We start from the raw sequence: 20,346 nt of genomic DNA, 5'->3' as shown, positions 1-20,346 counted from the left end.
AAATTTTTTAGTCCCAACACTAGAAGGAGCCACAGACTTCAAGGATGAGAATTTTAACCAGTTCTCAGGTAATTCTGAGGTTGCTAATGTTTGAAACCACCAAGTTATCATACACGCCGTTCAGTGCAGTTTTCCAACGCTCTTGCTGCCTTGTCTCCACTGTGCAGCACTATGCCACGGGTGAGACCTAATCCCATAAATCCTCTCAATCACTCACTCAAATAATCCAGGCCTGGTGGCATTCCCCTGATTACAAAGTTCAGGATTAGACGTCTAATCTAATCAGGGCCATTAAGACACAAGTGGAGGTTTGATGTGGTTTCTCTGTGTCCTTCTGGGTGGTGACATTTTTTTTTTCTTTTCTGTCTGCAGCCATTCTAGTAAAGAATAGAAGTCAGTCTTTGGAAAAAATACTGATATAAAGAAGACAGAGTAGAGATATAGGAAAATCAGGTTCACAATGACAGTAAGCATCTGGATCAAATTAACTGTGAAGCCTATCTACCTCTGAACTTTGCAATCATACAAGCAAATACATCTCTGCTATTGCTTAAACTAATTCACACCGAGTATGGCTAGCTACAACCAACTGCATCTTAACTAATCTGGTGCTTGTGCTCCCAAGAGACTGAGAGAATCGACAAGGAGAGGAAGGGGTCAGTCAAGTTCCATGGGTCACGTCCCTCCTCTATCTTGAACGAATCAGACAGAAAAGGGATGAAGGGACCTATCGAACGTGCTGACATCACTTCATGCAGATTTGTTTCACATTTACTTCTAGTTCTGCTGGCCTCAAGGATGACCTGGAAACAAACCATGGGTTTTCTTTCCTGCTCAAGAAAAATGAGGTCAACACTGTAGCTGAGTTTACTTCCCATAATGAAAGCTATGACTGTCTAATACAGAAGAAGGCGTTTCACAAGCACTTGTCTTCTTCTTCTTCTTTTTAATCGTTTTATTAGGCGCTCATACTTATTAGGGGTTCATACAACGCTTATCACAATCCATACATAAACATCAATTGTGTAAAGCACATTTGTACATTCATTGCCCTCATCATTCTCAAAACATTTGTTCTGCACCTAAGCCCCTGGCATCAGCTCCTCATTTTCCCCTCCCTCCCCACTCACCCCCCCTCATGAACCCTTGATAATTTATAAATTATTATTTTGTCATATCTTGCACTGTCCGATGTCTCCCTTCACCCCCTTTTCTCTTGTCCATCTCCCAGGGAGGAGGTCACATGTAGATCCTTGTCATCGGTTTCCCCTTTCCAACCCACCTTCCCTCTGCCCTCCCAGTATCGCCACTCACACCACTGGTCCTGAAGGGATCATCTGCCCTGGATTCCCTGTTCCTATCTGTACCGGTGTACATCCTCTGGTCTAGCCAGACTTCCAAGGTAGAATTGGGATCATGATAGGGAGGTGGGGGGAGGGAGGAAACATTTAGGAACTAGAGGAAAGTTGTATGCGTCATCGTTGCTACATCGCACACCCTGATTGGCTCGTCTCCTCCCTGAGACTCTTCTGTAAGGGGATCTCCAGTGGCCTACAAATGGGCTTTGGGTCTCCACTCGGCACTCCCCGCCTCATTCACTATGATATGATTTTTTGTTCTGATTATGCCTTATACCTGGTCCCTTTGGCACCTCGTGATCGCACAGGCTGGTGTGCTTCTGCCATGTGGGCTTTGTTGCTTCCGAGCTAGATGGCCACTTGTTTACCTTCAAGCCTGTAAGACCCCAGAAGCTATATCTTTTGGTAGCCGGGCACCATCAGCTTTCTTCACAGAAGCACTTTTCAAGAGCTGATCTCACATTCATTAAGGGACTTTCGTGATGTAGGGCATTCCGTTCCAAAGTGCTGGCTTAAAGTACGGCATGAACAAGGGTTTTATAATCGTATGCGATCTCTACATGGCTAGGGGAGTGAGGATACAAGTTCATGATGAAAACCTGGAATTCACGCTTAAAGGATGTAAGACAGAACAGGGAAAGCATGCACAACACAACTCCAACACCCCTGATTCCAAGGAAACTGCTAAAGGATTAAAGAGCAATGAAGGGTCAGCGGTTTGCCAGTCACTACAATGTTCACAGAAGTTGTAGACTGGAAAACCACTGAGGATCAAATAGATTGTAAATGGTTTTGTATGTATTATGGGTTATTTTATGACAATGTACCTATTTCCTGTTGTTTAGCTTTTTACTCATTATTTTCCCCAATGAGAAGAGATAAGATAAACTCACATTCTGTACTTGTTCTGGAAGGTGAAGCCCATTCCTTTTTCCCATTTTAACGGATTTTTCCAAGTATCTTCTGGCTTCAGGTTTTATCTTCTCCAGATCACAGGTCTCCTGAAATGAAAGAATATAACCACCCTTTTGGTTGCAAACCTCACAGGACTCAGTTATAAACTATGAAGCCAAGGCCAATGTCTTGATCATCTCTGTTGGGGTAGGAAGCACACAGGTGATTGATTATGAGGCAGGCACGTTTGAAGATTTACTTTCATTGCTGTCTGTCATGATTTCATGTGCTTCTGCGTATTTAAAAGAGAAAGGGAAAAAGAAAGCATGCAGGAAAGAAACAAAAAGCCAGCTGCCCAGAATGTCTTTGTCTTGCATCAGAATCAAGAGTAACTGTACCACTTGAAGGTGGGGTCAATAATAACGTAATCTCTGAATATTCGCCTTCTGAGTATTCTCTATGACTCAGTGATCTTTTCCACAACACACACCCCTCATCACAAATCACATGGATTACATTTTTTATCATTTGCTAGTCTGCGGCTATTTGAAAATCAGACATAGAAATAAGATATGGTCAAAACATATGCAAAGCACAGGGGCCAAACTTTTTTTTTTTTTGTCTACTGGCTCCTTTTCAGAAAAGAGAAAAAATTACCCAGTGTACTTCTGACTTAAAAACCTTTGTACTATAATTTATAATTCCCAGGTAAAGAGTAAGTATCTGCTTTTACAGCCACCCAGAAATATTCCAGCTCCCTGAGGCGGCAATGTCGCCCACTTTGGGAAATAATGAAACAGAACAAGGCTTTTGCTAAAGTAACAAACAAGGACATCTGGATAAAAGCCCAGGAACAGGTTTCTAACACATCAAAAGTGGCTTCCTGCCATTTGTCAAGGGACAACCAAGCAAGATTTGCACACCTATCTGGAGAACAAGTAGCTGGTCAACACTCAGCAGAGAGAATGACATGTGAACAGTCAATGCCTGCAGCAACACAAACAACCCTCCTCCACCAGAATGGAGGACCCTAGAAAAGACCAGAAATTCCTCTATCCACAGCATGGCAATGAAGAATTCCAGCTGGTTCTCTCGAGGTGGCAGAATATACATGGTCCACCTGAATGGCCGCTCGATTCATGGTGCCCGGGAGGAAAAGGAATCCATACACATTCAGCAGGGTTACTGGATTCGTTTGCTTGAGAGCCAAACCCAGCCATCTCTCTCTGGAGCCTTCAAACCTCCTGTTTGCGACCTTCCCTGTGAAAGCTTTGGGCTGTCTCTCCAAGAGGTCTAGGCTTTTCCAACGAATCAATCAGCTTTTAGAAGCTCGGGGGTGGCATTCAGCTTTAGAGTCTGTATCTTAGATGGTGCGTGTTAGGCTATTTTTTTTTTTTAAAGAAAAAGAAATGTACTTGTGATTGTTGAGAATATTCACAGGAATACACCAATGTAGCAGTTTCTCCATGTATATCTCAGTAACGCAGATGGAAATTTTAGAGATGTGCAACCATTCTCATAACCTTTTGATGATCTGTACTTCTTCTATTAATATAAACTCACTGCTCCCTAAAGAAAAAAAACAACCAAATAAAAAAATCCCATCATTCAAATGAATGCCTGCTCATAATGACCCTAGTCAAACTGCCCCTGTGACTTAATGAGACTGTGACTCTTTTTCTTCATGTTTACGTTTATTTTTAATTAATAAAATAATTTGATCATATTGGTAGTACAGCTTTCAGTTATTTACACAGCTTTGAAAATACTGGCATGTAAAGTACATAGAATTTTTCAATGACTCAGGGACTCATCTTTGATAAAAATTACTTGAGACTTTAGTAAATGTGGCTGAAAAACATAAATTATTCTAAAGACTAAAGGAAATTCTGAGGGAAAGGATTTTTTGTATATATCAACATCATGTTTTTTTCCTTTCCCTACTGAGACCCTGACTCATTACGAGAGTGAACGTCCTGTCTTTCTCCCACGGGGCAGCTGGTGGTTTCAAAGTGCTGACCTTGCAGTTAACAGCCGGTGTGTAACCTCTACACCACCGGGGTTCCCTAACCGAATCTTTGATGTGATGCTGTCAGTTTGACTCCATGTAGATTGCCCTTCAAAGAGCGCAATGCTTACCGCAGACATTCTTTACTAGTTAAGCTAAACTGTTACTTAGTTTTAAGAAGACTTCAGGGGATATATTTGGTTTATGATTTAAAGATTAACTTTCATTTCAGGGGTTTAACCCAGCTTTCATGGCTCCAGAAAGTCTGGGTTTTAGGACAATTTGAAATTCTATTCCACATTCCCCTTCTTTTGATCAGGACTGGTCTATGGAATCTTGGATCCAAATGTCCAGCAGCGGTCGCTGGGCATCATCCAGTGCTTCTGGTCTCATGGCAAGGAGAGCAGCTGTGCGCGGAGACAATCAGCCACATATGTCATACCCTGCCTTTCCTTCATTCCCTGTTGCTCCCGGTGCAGAGACACCAACTTGGGTGACCTTTGAAAAGCTTTGAGACCCCAAGCGCTACTAGGCAATGACCTCCGAGGCAAAACAGAAACACTAAACATACGAAGACAATTAACTGGTGTCTCATGAAATCGTGACACCAGCCCTCCCAACAAAGGAACTAAACCCCATAAGGCATTTGGTTATACATAAGAAGCAGATTCTCTTTCTTTTCGGTCATGGTAAACATATCTATGAGGGTTTCCCCCACCCCTCTTTCCCCCCAACCCCCAGAAAAAAAGGAAAAAGGCTCTGCCAGGTGGAGATTTCATAGGACACATATTTTCCGCTAGGTGAGCACCCAGCAACTGGCTCTGAGTTAGTGGATCCAGTGGCGTCGCCTGGGAAGGTGCTTTATGGTCACAGTACATTTTTTCATAAAAGCAGCTTCCTTCAAATTTCGTTTTTTTGTGATGGCCGATTGAAGAGAAGTGTGCGGCTGTGAAATTTTGTTTCCCGCTTGAGAAAAATTTTGCAGAAACTTTTGTGATGTTGAACACAGCTTACAAGGGCAGCACTATGGGAAATAGTCAAGTGTACAAGTGGTTTTCTCATTTCACAAAAGGTACGTTGATTGGTGACAAACCTCGTTCTGGATGTCCGAACAGATAAAAATGTCAACAAAATTCATGTAGTTGTACTCGAAGAGATGGGACGTTATCTGGACCACCGTGGAGCTTGGTTCACCGAATTTTAACAGAAGATTTGGTTATACGAACGGTGGTTGCAAAATTTGTGTCTCGGGTTCGGACTGACCAGGAAAAAGAGCATCAGGTGGAAACGTGCTGTCCTCTGAAAGAACAGCTCCCAAGTGACCCAGTCTTTTTATGGTGATGAGACATGATGCTATTCTTGCCACCCCAAAAGCAAACATCAATCAAGCCAGTGGAGATGCCATCATCCCCTTGCCCTAAAGAAGCTCATCAAGTGAAATCAAAGATCAAGATGATGCTCATTTGGTTTTTTTGATGTGAGGGGGATAGTGCATTTGGAGTTCGTTCCACCAGGTCAGACTGTTAATCAAGGTTTCTAGTTAGAGGTTTTGAAACGATTGTGTAACAGCGTGTAACCAAAAAAAGCCTGATTTTACCAGAGGACACACAATGGTACAGATAAGAGCTCTTGACACAGGTATTCAGGAGAGATAAAACCCTCAGGAACATAGGGGGAGTGGTGATCTCATGAGGGTGAAGGGATGGTGGGGTGGGGGACAGGGAGCTCATCACAAGGTTGGATATGTAGACCTCCACCTAACCCCCACTGGGGATGAATAACAGAAATGTGGGTGAAGGGAGACAAAGGACAGTGTAAGACACGGAATAACAATAAATGATATATAATTGATCAAGGACTCACTAAGGTGGGAGGGTGGGGAAGGGAGGGGCAAAAAGAGGAACTGATACCAAGAGCTCAAATGGGGTGAAGAAAGCTGATGGTGCCTGGCTATCAAAAGATATAGCGTCTGGGGTCTTAAACCCTTGAAGATAAACAAGCGGCCATCTAGCTGAGAAGCAACACAGCCCACATGGAAGAAGCACACCAGCCTGTGTGATCAGGAGGTGTCGATGGGATCAGGTATCAGGCATCAAAGACCCAGAATAAAAAAATCAAATCAGTGTGACTGAGGGATGTGCAGAATGGAGACCCAAAGCCCATCTGTAGACAATTGGACATCCCCTTACAGTAGGGTCACAAGAAAGAGATGAGCCAGTCAAGGTGAAGTATAGACCAATGAAACATATAACTTTCCTCTAGTTCTTTAATGCTTCCTCGCTCCCATGATCATGATCCCAATTCCACCTTACAAACCCAGCTAAACCAGAGTATATACAAGGATACAGACAAGAGCTGGAAACACAGGGAATCCAGGACAGATTAAACCCCTCAGGACCAATCATGAGAGCATGGATACCAGGAGGGTAAAGGGAAGTTGGGGGGAGAGAGAGGGGGAACTGATCACAATGATCTATACATTACCTACTCCCTGGGGGATGGGCAACAGAAAAATGGGTGAAGGGAGACAATGATCAGTGTATGAAATGAAAAAATAATAATTTATAAATTATAAAGGGTTCATGAGAAGGAGAGTGGGGGAGGGAGGGGAAAAATAAGGAGTTGATACCAAGGACTCAAATAAAAAGAAAATGTTTTGAAAATGATGATGGCAACAAATGTACAAATGTGCTTGACACAATGGAGGGATGTATGGATTGTGATAAAAGCTACACAAGCCCCAATAAAATGATTTAAAAACCCCAATACAGATATCAATCTATAAACCATGACAGCTACAAAGCAAAAAGAGAATAAATTGTATAAGAACTGCTCCCCCACCCCACCCCACCCCACACACACAAAGATGTCCTTCTCCAGGGCCTTGTCTCTCCTGATAACATGTCCAAAGTATATGAGATGAAGTCCTGCCAGTCTTGCTTATAAGGAGTACCGGTTTGGACTTCTTCCAAAGCAAACATGTGTTTTCTTTTGGCAGTCCACATTACTTTCAATATCCCCCATCAGTGCCATAATTGAAACGTATTGATTCTTATTTAGTCTTCCTTATTCAATGTTCAACTTTCACCTGCATATGAGGTGAATGAAAATATGATGGCTTGGGTCAAGAATACCTTAGTCCTGAACGCAGTACCTTTGCTTTTCAATACTTTCAAGAGGGTCTTTGCAGCACATGTGCCCAATGCACTGCATCGTTTGCTCTCTTGATTGCTGCTTCGATCCATGACAGAGGAAATCCTTGACAACTTCAGTTTTTTCTGTTTATCGTGATGTTATCTATTGGTCCAGTGGTGAGGATTTTGGTTTTCTTACACTGAGTTGTAATCCATACTGATGCCTGTAATCCTTGATCTTCATCAGCAAATGCTTCAAGTTTTCCTCACTTTTAGCAAGTAAAATTCTCTCATCTGCATATCATAGGCTTGTAATAAGCCTCCTGTTCTGATTAGAGTTTATGTCAACTAGTAACCCCTGTGTGAAGTAGGGAGGGAGCCTAATCTATCAATCAAGTCACAGGCTGATGATTTTCCATTCCTACTTCTGAGATCGCTTACCTTGTACCAATTGGAATGGCAAAACTGAAGAACTCTTCACAAGAGTCCCAGATACTGTTATTTTGTGCAAGTCCCACTCAGTCATTTGATGGTGGTTACAAAGCTTACGGATAGCAGAGTCACACCAAGTAATCCAACTGTGCCACACCAAGAAAACTTCCACTCTCTTCTAATCTTTTTGGGGGCTTTATCAAGAAAGGGTGTTGGATTTTATTAAATGCTTTTTCAGACACCCAAGGATACAATCATGTTATTATTTCCCTTTGTTCTATTGGCGTTTCTATGGGGACTGACTGTCTGACATGTAACCCTACCTACATTCCTGGAATAAACCACGCTTGGTCATGCTATCTGTAGTGCTAGGTTTTGTGGCAATAATTTTGTAATTTCCAGTTTTTGTTATAGCAGGTAATAGTTTTGTTATTTTTAGTACATTTAAAAAAATTGAATTAGGTGAAAGTTTACATTTCAGATAATCAATTTAGTATTACACAATTTAAGTTACTTGCCAATCCCCCAAAAAACTTGCTGTGCTAGTCTGGGTAGACTAGAGAAACAAATTCATGGACACTGTCATATGTATAGGAAAGAGCTTTATATACAAAAAACAATTGTACATTAAGAAAGCATGTCAGCCCAATCCAGATCAAGTCCATAAATCAAATATTAGCCCATAGGTCCGATACCAATCTATAAAGTCCTCTTCAGACTCATGAAATACATGCAATGATGTCGAATGCAGGTGGATCACTGGTCAGTGGGTTGGAACTCTTGTGGATCCAGTGGCATTGTAAACATCTCAGTGCTGGCAGGTCTCTACATGGCTTCTCCAGCTTCAGAGGTCTGGTTCACCAGGGTAGGTCCATGTGGCTTCTCCAGCTCAGGACACAAGCGCGTCTTGTTAGCTGCAATATCTCCAAGGGAGTCAGCAGAAAGAGAGAAGTATTTCCTGCCTCCAAGGAGGAAATTTCAGGAATTCCCAGAATTCTCAGGAGAAGGCCATGCCACACAGAGGCCTTCTTGGCTATGATCTGATTGACAGACTAGACTCCACCCCTTCACCTTAATCCTCTCAAATCCCAAATTGACACCAGATTATATAACTGCCACACTTGCCTTACCCAACCCCCACCTTTAATTTCTCTTCTCCTGCCTGTATATCCCCTTCACACAAGCCATCACCTGTCTGCGCTTGAAGACTGCTGTTTTAACTCTCTCCTTTGTTAAGCATTAAAGTCTGTTCCCTTTAGCATGGTTTGTCTTGATTTTTTCAGTATAACAGCGGTCTCGTACAATATCTGACCTTCTGTGATTGGCTAATTTCACTCAGTATAGTGTTGTCCAGGCACATCATGCCATGAAGTGCTTCATGGCTTCATTGTTTTTTTAAACAATGCATAAACCAAAACAAAAACCAATGCATAGTATTCCGTTGAGTATATATTTTCGTTCTTTTAGCTGAGATGCTACTCAATATAACAAACTGTATTATGTTATTTTCAATGTAACAAACTGTATTTTACTTTACCGACCAATAAACAATGATGTGTTACAGTACTGACACAGATGTCACGCATTACGCAGTTTCCTCTCAGTTCATCCTCAGTGGAGGCAGAGATGGTTAGATTCCATTTTCCATCATAACCTTTTGCATCCTTGGGGAATTTGTGAGCCTGTTGCCATGACGGAACTAGACCCCTCTCCAGCTGGTACTGATGTGTCCTGGGGAGCAGGTGCTTGGCCTTGGAAAGACCCACGGATGGCTGGAGGATGACTGGGCCGTGGGGAGACTCCCTCAGGGATGGCAGCAGTTGAAACCCCAGTGCTCATGCGGATGTGGTTAATGGGCTTGTTCTAGGCTGGCCTTCATAGCGCCAAGAAGTCTGTCCTGAGGTGTGAGGCATGGTAAGAGAAGTCTCTAGACAGTGCAGGGCTGGCAGCTGTGAGGCTGGACAGAATCCAGGCAGTAGCTGTGCATAATGGGAAGGAAGGAGGGAGGCAGAGGAGGAAGATCCCCAGGGAGAAGGGGCTGGCAGGAGCTGGGTAGGTTGTTAAGGAGGCAGGCAAACAGAAGAAGCTGAGGAGCAGAGAGCCAGCCCAGAGGGAAGTGAACCATGACTAAAGTCCAGCACGTGTCTCGGCAGCAGCACGGGAACTTGGATTCCTGGGGGTTCCTCTCTGACACGTATGACCCTGAGCCCAGAACAGAGACGTTTCATAAAAGCTCCTAGTCTGTTGGAGGCAGAATCCTACCGTGTGGCTGTGCTTGGTCAGGACAGCCGCTCACACAAGGTGGGCCTGAACCTGCCACACCTGTAAGTGGCAGGGCTGCTACTTCCGAGGATGTGGAAGTGCACTCGGCATGTTACACTCATAACTCACAGGCGAGGTTTCATAAAGCTTCTTACAGTACTTCCACATTTTACCAAAGAGTCCAACACAGCGGTTCTCAACCTGTGGGTCATGACCCATTTGGGGGGGGCGGTCAAATGACCCTTTCCTAGGGGTTGCCTGATTCATAACAGTAGCAAATTAACAGTTATGAAGTAGTAATGAAATCAATGTTATGATTGAAGGGTCACCGAAACATAACTGTATTAAAGGGTCGTGGCATGAGGAAGGTTGAGAGCCTGTGGTCTAGCAGGTAAAACTCCTAACTTCCCAAATAGGTGATACAAGTATTAGTGGGTTGGAGGATGTTCTGAGAAGACAATCAGCCCGGAATTTCACCTACTTAAAATATGACTAATTAGCTGTGGTAAAATACTTGATCTTCCACAAAAATGATACTTTTCAAAATCCTGACTCAATTATTGCCAAACCCTCACCCCCACCCCTTTGCAAGTCACAGTAGTAGCAGAAAGGCATTTTTAAAATGTGCTTCTAAATTAAATCCCGTTCCAGAAGATATCACAATAATATTCATTCCTGTCAGCTCCAGGCACAGCCAGAGTTATGGCCCAAGGGTTTTCTAAGGTAGAAACTGCAAAAAAAAAGTCTAGACTGTTTGACTGTGGCTACACCTTCCTTCCGGAACGAGAATTTCTTCCCTTGAATGTGAAGCAGGTTTCAAGTTTCTTTTGGGGGAAGCTTTTCCTCCGAAGAGGAGGCTTAGAGCTCTGCGAGGCAATTTTTAAATTTATGTAACCTGACAGCAGGAGCCGTTTGAATCTCTGTTGCAACAATGCTTTGTTTCCGCCTGACTTCCTTCAGTAACAAAAAGTTTTTAAATAAATGTGTACACACTCAAAGAACATGTTTATGTATGAATATGCTAACTTAAAAAAAGTTTATTTGGTTTACAGATAAGGGGACATACAACAGAAAAGTGGGGGAAGAGAGATGTGGGACAGAGCCAGATATGACAAAATAACAATTTATAAATTATCAGGGGTTCATGAGGGAGTGGAGAGGGAGGGGAAAAATGAGGACCCGATTCCAGGGGCTTGGGTGCAGAGCAACATTTTTGAGAAGGATGAGGGCAATGAATGTACAAATGTGCTTTACACAATTGATGTATGTATGGATCGAGATGGGTGGTGGATAAGTCCCTAATAAAATGATTGAAATAAAAAAAAAAGAAGTGGGGGAAAGTGTGAAGATGCCATGATATTTTAATTCCTTTTTTCTACACTTTAAAAAAATCCCCTATTATACTTAACCTTAAATAATACATTGTTTATGGTATTTTTAAAAGTATTATATGCCATCTATGCAAAAAAATAAGAAAGAAAATGTTTTGAAACCGACTGGTAGCAATTGTACAATACTGGTTTTTTTTATGTGATTGATGGAATGTTATGATATATGTAAGAGCTCCAAATAAAATATTTTTTAAAAAAATGAAGTTAAATGATCTTCCTAAGACTGCACTGGTCTCCAGTGTCAACAAATTCAAATTCTTAGCTTTAGCTTCTAACTTTGGCTAATGAGCCAGACAAGCACATTATCATCCCTAATTCATTACGGTTTAAGAAATGAAACATTTTTCATTAATCCTTCCAAATCCTCCCACCCTCCTTTGTCCCACAACTATCCTTTTCTGCACAGGACTGTTAACAAGTCTAGCTCCTCCTGTATGGAAATAGAGGATGATTTCTGCGGGATCTTCTGTTTTGTGTACACACAACAGAAGTTACAATACTGGGAAAGGATCTCTGAAGATCAAGAGAATATTTATTCTCGATACTATTCAGAAAGTTGGATTCAGAAACTTTGAGACTGCTAGTAAAATATCAGAAGACCAAAAAAGATGGCAAGTCTATTTCAGAAGCTGAAGTAGAGGTCTAATTCCTGTCATTGCACGCACTACATTAGTAGTCCTGAGATGTTCCTTTCAAACTACTGCCTTCAGGGTGAGTTCTCTATTGAGGCAAGAGCATTCTCAGGCAGCGCTGTGCATTCCTAGACAGGAGGGGTACAGAGAAGCCTGCCGGCTGACGGACCAACTCAAGTTGTTGTCACAAGATGTATGGTTTCGCATGAGGTACAGGTTGAATAGCCATTGGGAGAAGGGCACGCTACTGGATGAAGACATATTCTAATTGGATCTATCTATTTACCAAGCACTGATGTTTGCCAACTACTAGAGAAATCAAGAGAGAGCCTATTTTTAAAATGACCTTTTGCTTTCTGCATGCATGATGTCCTCCAATGACTCTTTAGGTCTTTGGTGATGAGTGCTCAATGAGTCCAACTGTTCTTGAGATGGCGTCTAAAGTCAGGGGCAATATCCTCAAGGCCATACTTTCATCTCGAGAAAGTCTTAATTTTCTTCAGCAGCTTCAACTTTAACTGCTACAATTGCTCCCTGGCCTTCTTCTGTGGAGAACATTGGGCTTTTCCAAACAAGACAAACTCACCACCACTGAGTTGATACCAACTCACAGCAACACAACAGCAGAGAGTAGAACTGCCCCTGTCGGTTTCTTAGATTGATTCTTTATAGGACTACGCGATCTCTACACATCCTCTATATCGCTTCACTTATATAAAATAAAACAAAATAGTGAGGAGACAAAAATTTATCACTGCAGAGAGATAGAAGGAGGGGAGAAATAAGGGGTTATTGCTCGGTAGGCATGGAGTTTTTGTTTGGAGTGACGGGAAACTTTGGGGAAAAGACAGACGTGGTTGTACAACTTGGTAAACGCAAATTATTGTCACTGAATTGTACGCTTCAATGGAGTTAAAATGACACTTTTGTAAGATGTAGCATTTCATAATAATACTAATTTTTTAAAGCATTCAGCTAAGGTTTTCTGAGTTAAATGCCCAAAAGTGATTGGCTACTTATTAACATAGGTAACTTGTTACATAGATAAATGCACTCCGATTCTATTTTTAAAGTTTTGCTTCTTCAACTGATGGGTAGTTTTCATAATTTACAGTATGGAATTTGTTGATATCAACAATTACACATAATTTAACAAATTATAGTTTTAGTTTTACAACTAAAAAAGAAATGCAATTTCTTCATCTTTTTATCTAAAAAACATCCCGATGCCAAAAGTCGGCATTTATGACCACAATATTGATATTTAACCCATCTTGGCAAAGCGTTCTCAATCACTGGCTAAGACGCCACCCAGGATCAAAGAAAATTTCATAAGCCCTCTTTCCAGCCATGCTCGTAAGGAAATAAATGTTCTCCATGGTCATTTTAATTTATTTTTCACCAGGGTCCTTTTAAAACAAGCCAGTCAAATACTATTTTAATCCAGTGGCAGACTAAGTAATAAATGAATAAATGAGTCAGTGAAATAGATGCTCACCTATGTAAGTTAATTAGCGCAATGCAGTGATTTGTCGTGACATTGCTTACGGTGTTTCTGAGTTTGGTGCTTCTGCTGTGCTGACTGGCTAATACAAGTGGAATGGGTATAGCTTCACTCAAAGGCTCCTGTTTCTGACCACATAGCAGTCCAGCTGGAAGTGGGGCAGGCTGACCTTCAGTGGCCCAAGTTCAAGGCTGTGTGGGTGGCGTGCTCACTGTAGGAGCAGACTTCAGGGCTGGGACTTCTGCAGTAACTTACAGCAGGCTTGCACCGGACAGTGTCTGAGTGGGGAAGAGGCTGCCATGCTCCAAGTCGAGGTCTACTTGATATTTTTAGAGCACTCCTTAAAGTTGGTTGGCTGCGGGTGTAGCCCTCACTATGTTTGGCTACTTCCTAGCTCAGATCAGCCTCAGTCAACACCGAGCACACAGACAAGAGCTAACTTCCTGGAAGGTCTGTCCTACTGGTTTCAGGAGCCTGTGCGTGGGCGTACAGGGAGCTCTGTGGAATGTTCACTGGGGGAGCACACACCATTGCACGGGCTTCGGTAGCAAGCTGCAGTGGGCTTGCAGCGGACCGTGACTGGCTTGGGTCAGTGCTGACACATTCTACACAGACCCTCGGGAAGTTCTGCCATGTTGATTTCAGGGCAGAACCTTTGAACCTTATCGCTTAGTGTAGCCAGGGCAGGGTTGGCTAGAGGAACACACATTTTTTGCCCCTCGGGCCACTACCCCAGTTCACAGTAATTGGCAATCCACATACGCTGGGGCAGTGGCACGGATATGGAGAAGTGATTCGCTACCACATGCGAGCTGTTGGTTTGGGTCTGGTTTATCTGCAGTAGCCCCACTGTCTCCTCTACTCCGTGATGTAGTCTCCCAACGGCCAGCACTGTTTCCTTGTGTTTCTTGGGGGAGGGTTGGAATGGTGATATGTTCATTCTACCCTCTTCCCAGAATCCATCCGAAGCCTCTCTAATTTTTCTGCATGGCCTTTTAATTTAAGACTTGGATCCACTAAGAATTGTTTTACGGTTTGGTTGCAGCGATGATAGCCCGCTTTATTCTGTTGCTACGCGGATAACCCAGGTTCGAAAGCCATTTACTGTAGGCCGGTTTTCTGCATCTGCCAGTAACTGGTTTCTCCCTTTGGTTCAATGAGCATTTACTTAATGCTTCATTTGTGCCAGGCACTAAGCCAGAGGGACGGAATAGAATCAAATTCGACACATCCCTCCCTTACAGGTTTTCTGTTGCATCTGTACCATTTCTGGCAAATACCAATGAGCTCTGCAGCTTTTCGAAAGTCTCCACTTCTGAGGGATCATTTCTTCATTTACACACAGGGTTACCTCTAACCTTGGTATAAAGGATCTAGGAGAGAGGTCCACGCTTATACAAATGTCAAGTGGCATCACCAGTTAGCTTAGGAGATGGACAAGACAATCATAGAACACTGGCTAGACCAGGGCACTGGTTTAATTTCACCCATCCATTCAGTCTATAAATGATTTACTTACTATCCTCTGAAAAACCAATGGATACTTCCCACCCCGAATCTGGGCTGATCATAGTAACTGGCCAACCAATAGATTGTGGCAGAAGAGGTTCTGTGTGACTTCTTAGTTAAGCTATAAGATGTGATACAATGTCTGCCTGGTTCCTTGGGACACCTGTACCTCCATGAGAGAAATTCTCTTAACCTAAAGCTGCCTGCCTGGACGTGAAGAAGTCCAAATAAGCTCACTGAAGACACTCTGTGGAAATACCCTGAAACTTCTTGCAGAAAGAGATGCCTGTTTAGTCCCTACTCGCTTCGGCTGTATGTGTCTGAAACCAATTGCAGGTCCCTGCCAGAATAAGCCAGCTGACTCTTGACCCACAGAAACTATGAGAGATCAGTAAGTGAATATTGTTGCTCTAAGATACCAATACATCGCTACATCATTGATAAAGCTAAGCAAGGTTGGTGGGCTCGACCCACCAGACATGCCTTGGGAGGGAGAAGAGGGCTGTTTGCTCCTGTGAAGATCTACAGGCTCAGAAATCCTACCTAGGGGTCGTTATGAGTCAGAATGGACTCGATGGCAGTGGTTTCTTTTTTATTCTTCTGTTTACAGTAAAAAATAACAAGAACAAAAATAACATTTTATATTCAACTTGGATAATACAGCAAAACCTGCACAAGTGGCACTTGTGTAAGAACCTGTGTGTGGGAAGGAACACAGTTCTGGCTTTGTATTATGTTGGATTAATATCTACTTTGTTGGCATCTTAAGACCTTACTGTTATTCAGAGAATCTTCATTTTCGTAAGGTGTCCTGGATATTGCTCCCTTCTGTTAGTCTGCGATCTTAGTTGTCCAACTTTATACGGTAGGTTGGGTGTGTTAACCTCATGGTTGTCCTATTTCACTTCTAGTATTAGAGAAGAATAAATACAAAATGTGGACACACACATACCAATGGGCTATTACTGACCATTCATCAAAGTGTCAAGCTTTAGCAGAAATGGAAACTGATCATTCTAGCTTTGGTGAAAGCACTGCCTTTGTAAATAAATCTATTTCTCAAGAACAATGTTTCAATTCACCTACCAATTTCCAATGCAAAAGCAAACATCAGTTATTTTTCTGATGCAATATTAACAGATATTGTGGAAGATGTTCATACAATGATCCACGTGTATGAGGGCAATTACTCCACGGGATAGGGGGCAATAATGAAAGCAAAGGTGAAACTGACTTGTTAGAATAAGCAAAACAGCCCAAACAATCACACAAACCTGATGAAAGTACTGCTACTTTTCAGGTCACCATGGTATACGTACCTGTCCACTGTGATACTAGACAGTTAACAATTGCTCCTGCATTTAGTTCTATCATTCTCACAGAGATATAAAATTAAAGTGTGGCAAGAGATAGTCCCGGATAGAAAGGGAGAAAAATGTGGAATACCCCAAGTCCCTAAAACAGGCCAGAATTTCTGGATTAGAGCACTACATACTACAGGCTACTTACTGCCTTTGAGATTCCCTGTCAACTTGGGGCTGAGGCCACTTCTGGAAGTCCCCTCTCAGCCAACAGACTGGCTTAGAAGTAAGCAATATCATCTTTAAGAACTGTGTGTGATCTGATCAGAGCACACGGGAGCAGATGAAGGGGCAGGAGGAGAGAGTGGAGCACAGCCTGGCCCACCAGGCCGTGATGATGATGTTCCTGAGTAGAGCAGCCAGTCCACAGAGAGAACAACATGGCTGGCCCTACTATGAGACATGATGCCCCTCAGTGACTAAGGGCGATACAGGGGACAGTACCAGAGACACAGTGTGGGAATTGCACCTGACTTGATCCCACCACACCGAGGCAAATCACTGGGGGAGTGCAGCGGAACAGCAAGGGAATGGAGTGGCAAGGTCCCCAGGGAATGCTGAAAGTGGACTTTGGGGCCAGGGCGTGGTGCCCCAACAGACTGGACTGGAAAACGCTCCTAAGGGCCAGCAAACGATCCCTGAACTAACTACAAGCTTTTCTCTTGTGAACTGTTTTGTTCTGTTCTTTGTCAGTGGTTTGTTTTTGTTGTTTTGTTGTCTGGTTGTATACTGTTGCTTTGTTTTCCTCTGTCTTGTTTTTGTGCATGTTAGTGACTCCACAGGTCTGTCTGAATAGGACAGGCTGGATGAACTATCTGGAGGAAAAACAATGGGACCGACAGTTCCGGGGGGACTTGGGGTGGGGGGGTAGGGGGGGTAGGGAAGTGGTGTTAACAAACCCAGGGACAAAGGAAAAACATGGGACCCCAAATGGTAGAGAAGGGGGAGTGGCAGGCCTGGTGGGAAATGATCAAGGGTAAGGTTGCTTAGAGAAGAGGTATACTCTAGCCCAGGTGGTGATGAAGCATGGTAGTAGGGCAGGAGGAAAGTCAAGGGAGATGGAGGAAAGAGCTAGGAGTCAAAGGGCATTTATGGAGGTCTAGACAAAGACATGTACATTCAAATATATATAGGAGGATGGGGAAATAGATCTATGTGTCTATATTTATAGGTCAAGTATTAAGGTGGCGGAAGGACTTGGGCCTCTACTCAAACACTCCCTCAATGCATGAATACCTTCTTTTATTAAATTGGAACTCTATGATGCTCACTCTCCCGACACAACGGCTGGAGCCAAAGTGGGTGAACAAGTAAATGTGGTGAAGAAAGCTGATGGTGCCCGGCTATCAAAAGAGATAGTGACTGGGGTCTTAAAGGCTTGAAGATAAACAAACGGCCATCTAGCTCAGAAGCAACAAAGTCCACATGGAAGAACACACCAGCCTGTGTGATCGAGTGGTCCCGAAGGGATCAGTTACCAGGCATCAAAGAACAAAAAATCATATCATTGACTGCACACCTCCATGATAGGATCGCTGACGACAAATGGGTGCATAAGCAAATGTGGTGAAGAAGGCTGATGGTGCCTGGCTATCAAAAGAGATAGTGTCTGGGGTCTTAAAGGCTTGAAGGTGAACAAGCGGCCATCTAGCTCAGAAGCAAAAAAGCCCACATGGAAGAAGCACACTGGCCAGTGCGATCACGAGATGCCAAGGGACCAGGTATAAGGCATCATGCAAACAAAAACAACGATATAAGTGTGTGTATGTATGTGTATATATGTGTATATGTATATACATACCATATTAAATGAAGGGGGAAGTGCAGAGTGGAGACCCAAGGCCCAAGTGTCAGCCAATGGAGATCCCCTCATAGAGGCGTTTAGGAGAGGAGATGGGTTAATTAGGGTGCGAGGTAGTACCGATGAAAAACACAGCTTTCCCCCAGATCCTGGATGCTTCCTCCCCCCAACTACCATGATCCGAATTCTACCTTGCAGGGCTGGATAGGACAGAGGCTGTACACTGGTACATACGAGGGCTGGAGGTACAGGGAATCCAGGGTGGATGATACCTTCAGGACCAAGGGTGTGAGGGACGATGCTGGGAGAGTGGAGGGTGAGTGGGTTGGAAAGGGGGAAATGATTACAGGGATCCACATGTGACCTCCTCCCTGGAGAGGGACAGCAGAGAAGGGGGGAAGGGAGACTCCGGATAGGGCAAGATATGTCAAAATAACGAGGTATAAATTACCAAGGGCACATGAGGGAGGGGGGAAAGGGGAGGGAGGGGAAAAAAAAAAGAGGACCTGATGCAAGGGGCTTAAGTGGAGAGCAAATGCCTTGAGAATGATTGGGGCAGGGAATGTATGGATGTGCTTTATACAATTGATGTATGTATATGTATGGATGGTGATAAGAGTTGTATGAGTCCCTAATAAAATGTAAAAAAAGAAAAGAGGAGAAAAAAATGATTAGGGCAAAGACTGTACAGATGTGCTTTATACAATTGATGTATGTATATGTATGAACTGTGATAAGAATTGTATGAGCCCCTAATAAATTGTTAAAATTAAAAAAAAAAAAAAAAGAACTGTGTGTGTACCTGTAAGTTAACATCTATACAAGGTTATGCTAAAACAAAGATAATTATGATAAAACAAAGTATGGAGACTGTTAAATGGAAACCTAATTTGCTGTATAAACCTTCACTAAAAAAGGAGGGGTCAAAAACGTATCATAAGGAGCTCTAAAGTGATAAATCTTCCATACCTATAAACAGCCTTTGTAGGAACCAGAGAAGGGAAAACAGTAACAAAAAGCATCAGGTATAATTATTAATGACAGAAAGATTGAAATACCTTTCTGAGATTACAACATCCAAAGGAGGTATTAGAATTCAGAATGAAAACAGAGCTAATCAGGGGAAATTAGAAATTCTAGGGAAATGTTCTAAAATACTTGTTTATCACAGAGCTAAGAAGGAAATCTGATTATTTCAAGGAAAAATTATAAAAATGGAGAGAAGTAAACAATTCAAATCGCACAGAATAATAACTATGGTCAAAGGAGGGAAGGAACAATTTAGCTAGTAAAGTAGGCATGTCACTTTATTTTACATGTTGCTATTAAAAAGGTGGGGGAGGTGCGTAGCATGCTTACAATACCCCCCTGGGAGGGGCAGGGAGCAGTTGACAAACAAATGAAGCAGGCATGTGTTATTTGCATAAAGTGATAATAATACAGGGCCAGCACAAGTATCATACACTACATAGACTGTAAACTATAGCGTGAAAAATGCTTGCCTGACATGGGAAAACACATCTTGAGCACATATATTCTATAAAAAGTTAAGTAACAAAACATTTTTTGTTCAAAACGTTTGATTTTTAATCTGATCAGAATTTGCTAACAAGGAACAAAAAGGATTTGAGGGTCTACAGAAACAAACATGCAAAATTAACTAACAATGCTCAGGATGGTAAAATGTTTGTTACCATCGAATTGCTGAGGTCTTAGGAAAATTAAAATTTTAAAGCGAAGTCATGACCACAATGCAAATCAAGATGAGCACGGGGGAATAAAAAGACCAAAAACACTCAAGGCAGACCCACCTAGGACATTCATTATCCATAATTTCCGTAAGTCCTGAAAAATGTAAGGATGACAGACAGAAAGGACTCTGATGTGAATCACCAGCATGCCATCAATATCCTGGCCCAAACCCCCAGATTTTTATAGGAAAGCCACTAAAATTCCACTTGCTTCTAATTAGATTGACCTAGTCTAACCCTTGCATTATTTCAGAAATTCAAAGACACTTGGATTTTGGATACGTACAGTGAAACCTTAGTTCATAATGA

The 20,346-nt window shown here is 42.6% G+C and overlaps 1 protein-coding gene across 1 annotated transcript in view; it reads right to left on the bottom strand.

Moving 5' to 3' along the window:
• NLN (neurolysin) overlaps positions 1 to 20,346 on the bottom strand; it is a 134,487-nt gene that overhangs the window by 54,169 nt on the left and 59,972 nt on the right. The window contains exon 4 of the mRNA XM_075541098.1: positions 2,252 to 2,359. Within this exon, the coding sequence (XP_075397213.1) occupies positions 2,252 to 2,359 (108 nt within the window). The remainder of the gene's footprint in view (positions 1 to 2,251; positions 2,360 to 20,346) is intronic.

The sequence above is a fragment of the Tenrec ecaudatus genome, chromosome 2, assembly GCF_050624435.1.
Source record: "Tenrec ecaudatus isolate mTenEca1 chromosome 2, mTenEca1.hap1, whole genome shotgun sequence".
NCBI classification, from domain to species: domain Eukaryota; kingdom Metazoa; phylum Chordata; class Mammalia; order Afrosoricida; family Tenrecidae; genus Tenrec; species Tenrec ecaudatus.
Note: the sequence above shows the minus strand (reverse complement) of the source record. Positions and strands in the feature narration are given on the sequence as shown.